Source organism: Abramis brama (genome assembly GCF_963993115.1).
Source record: "Abramis brama genome assembly, chromosome: 7".
Taxonomy (NCBI): Eukaryota; Metazoa; Chordata; class Actinopteri; order Cypriniformes; family Leuciscidae; genus Abramis; species Abramis brama.
Genome location: NC_139969.1, coordinates 4,088,667 through 4,099,131, shown reverse-complemented (window position 1 = coordinate 4,099,131; position 10,465 = coordinate 4,088,667). Strand labels below are relative to the sequence as shown.

General features: G+C 35.4%; 1 protein-coding gene across 1 annotated transcript; it reads right to left on the bottom strand.

The window, feature by feature from the left end:
• On the bottom strand, positions 1-8,574 carry hsd11b1lb (hydroxysteroid (11-beta) dehydrogenase 1-like b). Its single transcript, XM_084120167.1, has 7 exons — positions 8,332-8,574; positions 6,880-7,010; positions 6,560-6,671; positions 6,142-6,233; positions 5,968-6,061; positions 3,882-4,047; positions 1-944 (listed from the first exon to the last, which is right to left on the bottom strand). The coding sequence occupies exons 1-7, from the start codon at positions 8,405-8,407 to the stop codon at positions 758-760; spliced, it is 858 nt and encodes a 285-aa protein (XP_083976293.1). The 5' UTR covers positions 8,408-8,574; the 3' UTR covers positions 1-757.
• Between the last annotated feature and the right edge of the window lie 1,891 nt (positions 8,575-10,465).

The window sequence follows — 10,465 nt, the reverse complement described above, 5'->3', positions numbered from 1 at the left end:
CAGAATCACAGACTGACGTCGTGTTTAATTCGTTAAACACACACACACACACTTTAATATCACTGGACGTGTAAAATCCCAAATGCATAGAGTCTTGGTAAAAAAAATTAATTGAAAATGTCAGACAAATAAATACAAAAACATTTGAATAATTAAGCAGTGGCTCTCTCAGAAGTCTTAGAAAAAATAGTTTCATAATTGTAATTAAAAGCATTTTGTTAATCTTGTGCTGAATTATATTTAGGTAACACTTTTTCTATAAGGTCTCATGTTAATATCAGTTAATGCATCAACTAACATGAACTAATAATGAGCAATACATTTAAAAGCCTTTGTTAATGTTAGTTAATAAAAATGTTTGTTCATGTTAGTTCACAGTGCATTAACTAATGTTTACAGATGCAACTTTTGATCTTAAATACGTTGAGATTGACATTAACGAAGATTAATAAATGCTGTATTGTTCAATGTTAGTTCATGTTATAGTATGTAAATGTTAACTAAAGAACTCTTATTTGTTCTGTAACTGATTTTATGATGAATTGGTTGTATTTTACTATTTTTTACAAGGATTTCCTTGTATTTTGGGTCTATAAATTGGGGTACAAAATACAATACAATTAATAAAAAATAATGATTCAAAGATTTTTCAATTTCCTAAATGCACTATGTAAAAGTCGACTCAAGTGCGCATACATCATTCACTCCTCACTATACATATGTTCTCATGGAATAATAGAAAAGTTGTGCACATGTGTTAGTCTTTGTTGTCCATGCTGAGGCCTGACAGCACGAGATCTTTCAGGAAGGGGAAGACGTTGTTGATCAAGCAGGTGAAATAGTGGAACCAGGGGTAGAAGGCCTCTTTCTGACGGGACGCCCCGGCTTTGATGATGCTCAGAGCCGCTTCACTCGCAGGATAGGCCGTCATCGTGGTGAACCCTCTGAGAGAGATTCGAGAGAGAACAGTTATGGGGGATTCTCATGAAAGCATCAACCAAACACTTTAATGAAGCGATACAATAGTGGCCAAAAGTGTTTTTATGACCCTACAAGTGAACCTTAAAAATATTAGGAAAATACTAAACTTGGGTAAGGCATTTATCTGACAAAATTATTTGGAAAAATGCAAACTACAGCTACAGGTTTTATTTTACTATGCCTATAAAAAAAAAAACATACATTCACTTTAACATAATCAGTCATTACGATTTCATTGGTTCTCTCTTGTTTTTGCATGTGTTCATAATTTGGCCAAAAATGATTTGGATTTTATTGCAGTATCACAAATAAAACAATCAACCCCAAGCTATGCATTATGTTTACAAAATCTAACCAATCTTTAGAGGGAAGATGCACATTTTCCTTGGCCGAACTCCACTTTTGGCCACTATTGTGTGTGTGTGTGTGTGTGTGTGTGTGTGTGTGTGTGTGTGTGTGTGTGTGTGTGTGTGTGTGTGTGTGTGTACGTACACTACCATTCAAAAGTTTGGGGTATGTTTTTTTTAAAGAAATGAATACTTTTATTCAGCAAGGATGCATTAAATTGATCAAAAGTGACAGTAAAGACATTTATAATGTTACAAAAGATTAGTCAAAGAATGCTGAAAAAAAGTATTTTTATTCACCAAAAAATATGAAGCAACAGCACAACTGTTAATAATCAGAAATGTTTCTTGAGCAGCAAATCATCATATTAGAATGATTTCTGAAGGATCATGTGACACTGAAGACTGGAGTAATGAGTAATAAGAAGTGAGCAGCATGTAACGCATGTAAAAAATATATATTTTTGAGAAAACCATGTTCATGTGTGGTTAGAAAAAGTCACTGAAATGGGGCCATCTGACACACACTAAACATTTGCGAATTGACGTGGTTCAGTTGTGTCAGTGTGTGTGAAGTTGCTACACTGTAAAAAAAATATATGATCAATAAGTTATGACAACAGATGTTTTTACATTGCTTTAACTCATCAAAATAAGTTAAGCAATTTTCAACTTTTTTTATAAGTTATACAAGATCAACTCGGTTTAATGTAATTCAAGTTTAAATGAATTAAACATCCAAGTTGAGTGTACTTAAAACTTTGTCAGCAACTTTTTTTTTTCAGTGTAGAATTAATATTCATGATCCATGATGAATAATCACCAAAGTAACAAGATAAATGTGCTGAGGACAAACTGCAAATTAATTCATAACCGGCTTCCTAAATGTATCTTGAGTGATGTACAGAACAGAATGGAAACATTGATTGCATTTTGGACCACACCAATGTCCTTGAAACGTTTGGACAGAACAAACATTTAAAAAAATAAAAACTGTAACACTTTATAATAAGGTCCTTTAGTTAACATTAGCTGATGCATAACCTAACATGTATCATTGTTACCATTTATCTATCATTAACAGATCCATTAAATTGACAGATGCAACTTTTGATTTTAATGTATTGGTAAATGTTGAAATTAACATCAAGATAAATATGCTTATGCAAGATAAATGCTTTTTCAAGTATTTTTTCATAGTTTATGTTTAGTAATGCATATAACTATTGTTAACAAATGGAACCTTTTTGCAGAGTGTTACTAAAAAAAACTTTAACTAGTCACTAGTCTTTAACTAGAACCAAAGTGGTACTTTTTTCTTTGTCACATCTTGTTTTGGTTTTGTTTCACGTCTGTCATGTGATCCCCTATTCTAGTCATGTGTTCCCTTGTCTTATGTGTCATGTTATGATTGGTTCATTGTCTTGATTGTGCACAAAGAGTCTTGTGTGTATTTAAGCCCTCATGATGTTTGCCTTGTTACTTTGTCAAGTATTGTGTTTCCTGACACCACTGTTGGGTGAGTTTGTGTTTGTTCAAGCCAAGTCAAGTCAAGGAAATAAAGCTGCACCTGGGTTCTCCAAGCTTGCCTTCAGTGGACTTCTTAACAGTCTTAATGTGATCTTTGTCAAACAATTGAGCTAAAATATGTAATATTTTTAATATATAAATCATTGTAAATATATAATATAAATAAAATGTTTTGCATGTAAATAAATCATTCTTACCATTTTAAAGAAAAGATGTCCCATAAAATAGTACATGATGATTATTAAAATAAAAACTGTTATGAAAATTACCATTAACCTGATGTAACACTTAAGCAGCAAACTGAGATACTGCTTGCTGCATGATAGAAATGTTGATTCAAGAAAATGGTTGTAAGATCCTAACCAATTATGAATTACTTGATGAAGGTGATGATCATTAAAAGGGATGTTTTCTTCAAGTTTGCAATATGTGACCCTGGACCACAAAACCAGTCACACGGGTCAGTTTTTTAAAAATTGAGATGTATACATCATCTGAAAGCTGAATAAATAATATTTACATTGATGTGTGGTTTGTTAGGATAGGACAATATTTGGCTGATACAACTATTGAACATCTGGAATCTGAGGGTGCAAAAAAATCGAAACATTGAGAAAATCTCCTTTAAAGTTTTCGCGATTGTGCAGCATTCACTCACAAAAATAAATGTTTTATATCTTTACGGTAGAAAATTTACAAAATATCTTCATGGAACATGATCATTACTTAATATCCTAATGATTTAAAGTTTTCGCGATTGTGCTGCATTCACTCACAAAAATAAATGTTTTATATCTTTACGGTAGAAAATTTACAAAATATCTTCATGGAACATGATCATTACTTAATATCCTAATGATTTTTGGCATAAAAGAAAAATCAATAATTTTGACCCATACAATGTATTGTTGGCTATTGCCACAAATATACCCGTGCGACATGTGACTGGTGACGTGATCCAGGGTCACATATCAGAAGTGCTAGATTTAGTAAGTGTCATCAGTTCTGCAGTGGGAAACTAACTTGATCTTATTCATGGCCGACTCTGTGTCGATCAGTCCGAGGATCATGATGGACACCGACACGTTGCTCTTCTGGATTGCCAGTTCACTCTGCAATGCTCCGAAGAATCCGTTCATCGCAAACTTAGTAGAGGTGTACGGAGCCACAAACGGACTCGCCAACTTACCTGGATCAGAGAGGGAAACAGCGTTACCCTTTAGTCATGTATAACTGTATGTGACTGACAACAACAAACACCGTTACACAAAGAAATGAATCCCAGTTCACATGTGTGATTGTGTCCCAAATCCAGTAGCGGCCTTTGCTGTGTTTCAACAGTTTCACTTGAAGAAAGAAGGGGCCTACATTTGTGCTACAAAAATTAATAAAAATGCCCCAAAAATTCAAGATATGGGGCAAAAATGTCTCTGTGTGAGTCTTCATTTTAATATATATAAAGGATATAGTTAGGCAATACCACACGAGCTAAAGTTCAGCACGTTTGCAAATGTTATATTGATTTTATACAACAATTCAATAAACATGAATTTACTATTAGGTGACATATTTAAGACTGATTTTGCTCTATTTCGGCAATTAAAATAATTCCGAACAAATCCACAGCCATCGCGCGTCTCAGAGCGACACGGTAATGTTTCGTTACTGAATGAATCCGCGTTTTTGAATGAATCGTTCTGATGAATGACGACTCACTCACAAACGAAATCTCATACTTCCCTACAATATAGTAGACAAAAAAACAGTATGTGACAAAAGAAGCAAGTCTGATTTCACAGTACTCATAAAAGAGCAGGAAAGTACCCGGATGAGCTGAGACTTACGGTGAGATGCTGAAGTGTGCATAAGATGGACACTTTACAATCCCATAAGGCCATGGGAGAGGATTTGCGAATGGCGGTGAAGCGACACAACTGATGCTGATGACAACAACATGTCGAATGTAGTATGTCCAGATTACATTCATACTATAAACATACATATTCAACATCTGCTGCTGCATTTATTGAACAAAACTTGTTTTGGAGGTATGAAAGTACATTTTTTCATGAGATGTATTTTTGTCATACTGTCCAGACATTTTGTATGAATTAATCAAAACTCACTTAGTTTGAATTATTGTATTGTTGACTTCTAAGTGACATGGTTAGTGTGTCTAGCAGGCGTATGATGTTCTGTCATGGCTGATAGGGTTTGGGACAGTTGCAACAAGTTATAAATTGCATGTTTAATAAAGGTTTGTTGCATTGCAAATTGTTCAGTTCTTCCTGTCTGACACTGAAATATGGAGGGATTGAATAGCATCTGTAACACCTGCACACTGAATCTATGTAGGCCTATGTTCTACACATAAACAAAAAAACTCAATAACTGTTATTTGATAAATATGACTAAATAAATAAATAAAAACCTACAATAATATTATTGCATAAATAAATAATACTATAATATTATAGTAGGCCTAAAACAGTTAATATTTTCAGAATTCTATGCTCATTGAGACAAAAAGCTAAAGCTAATTAGTGAAATTTAAGGTATTTTTAACATGTTGCAACTGACCCCAACATCTGGCTTCTTCCATTCAAATAAATGCTGTGAACAATATGTCATATATAATCATCTTTAAATGGTATGGGTAATTAGCAGACAGATGCAAGTTTAATATATACAAATTTGGTTGGTCTAGTCCAAATAGTCTCTGAGTAACAGAGAGAAATGCAAAAAGTGTTGCAACCGTCCCCGGTCTCCCCTACTCAAGAGAGCACGTGATTTCGGACACAGCCAGTCACACTTGATTTGTCCGTAAATGAATTAGCCGCTTTAAACAAATCGTTTAACTGAATGATTCAATGACTCAATGTTAAGACAATGATTTGCCGTCACCTACTGGCGGTTTAGTTTCATATTTAAAAGTATTTCATTATGGTTAGAGATCGAATGCGTTGATAGTTGTAGATAGAATGTGTATATAAATAGACTACTAGTGAAGTATCCGAATTGCAAAGGCTGTCTCTGCACAAATCATAGCCAAAAGTGCTTTTAACTAGATCAATATTGACTAAACTTGCACCAACAAAGTTAGACTCGCCTGCAATTGAGGAAACTACGATGATGGAGCCAGCGGATGTTTCCAGCACAGGAAGAGCTGCTGCTGTCATCTGTGTGTAACTCACAAAGTTCACCTGCAACGAGTCAGATCAGTGTGAACAGAGAACGGAGAACGCCACAGGAGGCGACAGAAGCCGTTCTCTCAGTGCTTGACCTGCATGAGTGACCTGACGTGATCTGCGTCTCTGTTCCAGAACTCAACGTTCGTGTTTCCGACATGATTCAACACTAGAAAGTCCAGTCCTCCTGCAGGACAGAAACACACGACATGCACTACCAGTCAAAGCTTTGGAATCATTAAATGAGGGGTTTTATTTCTGAAAGAAGTCTCTTATGCTCACAAAGGCTGCAATTATTTGCTAAAAAATACAGGAAAAATTATAATATTGTGAAATATTATTACCATTTCAAAGAACTGTTTTTTTATTTTTATATAGTTTAAAATGTAATTTATTCCTGTGATCAAAGCTGAATTTTCAGCATCATTACTCCAGTCTTCAGTGTCACATGATCCTTCAGAAATCATTCTAATATGATGATTTGCTGCTGATATATATTGAATCATTTCTCACCCAGTTTTTCCACAGCGTATTTGACGACTCTCTCGGGGTCAGCGGGGTCAGACATGTCTCCGGTCATATACATCATCTTCTGAGCGCCCAGTTTCACACACTTCTGCGCCACCTGGACATCCACAGGACAGACTCATTAAAGCCTTTGCTTTCATACAAAATGTAATTTATTGCTACCCTTAAAAGTCTAAAACTTCACAGCCTTACAGCCTCTGCATTACTTTTAACAAATAAAAATATGGGCATCTACTGATTAAAGTCCATTAGTAATTGAAAAGGTATTGGGAATGTCTTAAAGTGTTTTTGAAAAACGAACTGACCTTTTTTAAAGCCTCTAATCGCCTCGCAGTGATGATGATCTGAGCCCCAAACCTGGCGTAATGGTAGGCCATCTGCTCCCCGATCCCTGAACTGGCCCCTGTGATCAACACTCGGGCCCCGCGAACTGAATCTGTGCTCAACAACACACGGCTCTCAGTGAAACTCTCAACCAACCCACCGCTTCATCTTCAACACAAGATTTATTAAGGCTTGAACTCCCAAGAACAAAGTTAGAACCAAATTAACTAAAGGCTATGTCTCATATTTGATACATGCATTTCTTAGGCCTCTAAATCATCAACATGATCAAAATGCTGAAACCCTGTTGCACAAAACAAAAGTATAAACTATCAATCAGACGACAGAAGGCAAGTAAAAGCCTTTTAGTATAATTGTAAGCGTCCACCTTCAGCTCGTGGATCACGTGTCTTTCTGCTGTTAAATCTGCACTGATTTTTATAAAGTACCTTTTATATAGTAATATTTCAAGATGAACACTTATTGGACTGAAGCAACTTCATTTGATTATCGTGATTTTACAAAAATCATGTTAAAGTTTGAGTATCAAATATGATCCATCAGGCTTTTATTTGTTCATCTCTCATTGTATTGAATTGCATTACATATATGAGCTTTGATCATAAAACTAAGCATTTAAATATCATCTTACTAAGACATATTATAGGGAGATATAGTGATGACTGATGTTTATATGTATTTTATGTCAGAATGATATACTGTTATAAAGATCTCATTGATTTACATTACAAGCTATCAGAAGTTTGGGCTTCCTCCATATCCTCACTATATCATAATAAGCCATAAAAGCCTGATGAATCAAATATGATACTCAACAAAAACACTTTGTATATTTATAAATTTCTTATATTTTGTTAGAAGGTTTGATAGATTACCATTTAAAAATATATATGTATGAATATTAGTCAATATATATATGTCAGGCTTTACAGGGTAAAAAGTTAATGTCCTTTTAATTATATATATTACATAAAGACAGCTTTAATTCTGTGTTTTTTTTTCAATTATTTTGTACCTACAAAAGTTATAATCTCTAGATCATCAGGGCACACTATTTTCACCAAGGTTATGCGAGTTACATAACCGTAATAAATGAGTCTGCCAACAGTTTTCATGACTTTAGCTAGTTAATGAACTAGTGAATACTTGCAAACGTTTTGAGTTTAAGATTGGTAACAAAGCCTGCGCTAAACCATCTAAAAATATAATAATGCCTTTGGAAAATGCAAGGCTTTCTTCATATTTATTCTTGGTTTTCATTCTGCTTTTACATGAATAAACTCCTCACACATATTTCTCAAAAGTAGGCGACTGTATGAGTTATGCTTTATTTTACACGTTTACTATAAAATAACTCAAATATCTGAAGGGATGCAATAATAAAAAGAGTATTGTAAAGCTGTTGTCCTGACCTGGATCAAACGTGTCTCTCCACATGTAGGCCACGAGGGCAGCGCTCAGCAGAACAAAGCTCAAATACAGCTTCATTTCCACTGGTATCCTCGATCAGAAGCTTGATGTCTGGATCCTGTGCGAGAGCATTGAGAAATGACACTTCTGCTCTGTGTTACAGATCCTGAACAGAGTCATAAACCGTGCCTGATCACCCATTCAACCTGAACCTGCATGAGTCTGGATCACAGTTCAGGAGGCTGAAGGTCTCTCAGTGTTGTTTACTTTCACGAACAGATGAAAGAAGAAAAAACTGATGCAGATCAAATTAAAACTGTTCTCTGAGTGTCATCATTTAAATAGCTTTGTCTGAACTGTAAATGTTTTAGCTCAGATTATTTTGAGTTAGTGCATGGATTAAAATCAGGGTTATTATCGTTTACTGAAACCATTAAAACATTTAGTTAATCGAATAAAGCTTAAATAAAATAAAACAAATATTAGTTGAAACTAAATGAAAATGTTGAAATGTTGTAAATAAATTGAAGTTGAAGCACTAAAATTATTAACAGGAAAAAAATAAAAAAAAAACGGAAATAAATTAAATGTATCTTTTAAATTGACAAACATCATATGTGTAATTCAGGGCACAATTCAAACGAGATCAAAATATTTGTTGTCTCTCGCCATTGACTACCATAGATATCATATATAAACGCTAGATGTCTTATGGCGCAGTCACTTCCGGCATCACCGTTCGGCCATCTTATGTCAGTGCTCTGTGCATTAAGGTGAGTGATCAGCATGCACACAAATCCTCATATCTCGCTGAAATATTGACGGATTTACAAACGGTTTGGTTTCTTACAAACGTTATTAACGTGGCTATAATTCCGAATGCTTGAACATGTATGTTATAATTTTTCATATGTATGCAGTGTATGTATGTAGTGTCATAACTACATCTCTGACGTTTATAACAAACCAAACCGTTTGAAAATCGGTAGAAAATTGGGCAAGTTATGGTTATTTAAAAGTATTTGCACCATTAAACGAGTGAGCGAGCGCACTGCCGCAAGATGGCCGCCACGTGCGGACGTCGACCTCCATTGGCCAGCAGCGCGCACGAGACATCTAGCCTTTATATATGATATCTATGTTGACTACCATCAGAGGCTGTTTCTCAATATGCGTTCTTCAGTGATCTTGTGTCCTTGTGTTCTCGTACTACGTCATCATCAACCGTCGAAGTTCAATTCCAATACTCAAGAACACAAGTACAGAGGACGCATGAAGTGCCCGGATGTGTCCTTGACATCGAGGATGCATCAAATGCAGACTTGAGAGAATCGAACCGTTAAAAATCCCAGAAGACGTTGCGGGCAGTCGACGTACGGAAGGCTGTAAGCTTCAAACTTCTCGTTCTCACTTGAGAGATTCCCGCAGCAAGCTCGATATACGTGACAGCTCGTGAAAGTTTACATTTGTCGGTCTCTTTTGCTTCATTTTTATAAAGTGATAAAGACCTTAACAAAGCGGCAGTATTTTTATTAGCATATTAAAAAGAATCTCAACATATTCTCAACTTATATGAAAACAATATCTATAATAATATGAAAGAAATGTTTAATAGGTTGTGACATTTGTTTGTGATGTTGTGTTGTATTTATTGCGCTTTGGTCGTAAATCGCTATTTGCCGAGATGGTCAGTTAAGCAGCAAGATCGCAGCACATCTCAGTTCTCATAAAGATGCGTTCTGTGTTCTCGCGTCCTTCCAAGTTCGTTCTTTCAAGGTCGGCTGGCAAGACCGGTCTCAAAGAGAACGCAAGTCTGTTCTTTGCGTTCTTGGAATTGAGAAACAGCCAGAGAATGTCTAATAGGAAGAGAATTGGCAATCTCTGCTTACTTCCGGTTTCTGGACTGGCTGCAGTAACACGTCTCTGTCCATGCGGGGGCGCTCGCAGGCGAGTGCAGAATGAATGGAGGTCTATGGCGAAAAACCATCAAAATCCACTTTTCTCAGGATATAATTTTTTGTCTAGTAATTTGAATGTTGTATTCGAAAGGAGATGCAAAGAAATTACACATTGCTGGGTGTTAGATTTTTTAGAGTCACTTATTTGGTTTAAAAAGTCTTTTAAAATGTCAATGAC

Bases quoted from the DNA above. Each gene is read 5' to 3' on its own strand.
- hsd11b1lb (XM_084120167.1), bottom strand. From the start codon at position 8,407: ATGAAGCTGTATTTGAGCTTTGTTCTGCTGAGCGCTGCCCTCGTGGCC. The intron at 7,011-8,331 runs GTCAGGACAACA...TGTTGAGCACAG, and splicing joins GAGAGACACGTTTGATCCAG to ATTCAGTTCGCGGGGCCCGA. The intron at 6,062-6,141 runs GTCAAGCACTGA...GACTCGTTGCAG, and splicing joins ACGTCAGGTCACTCATGCAG to GTGAACTTTGTGAGTTACAC.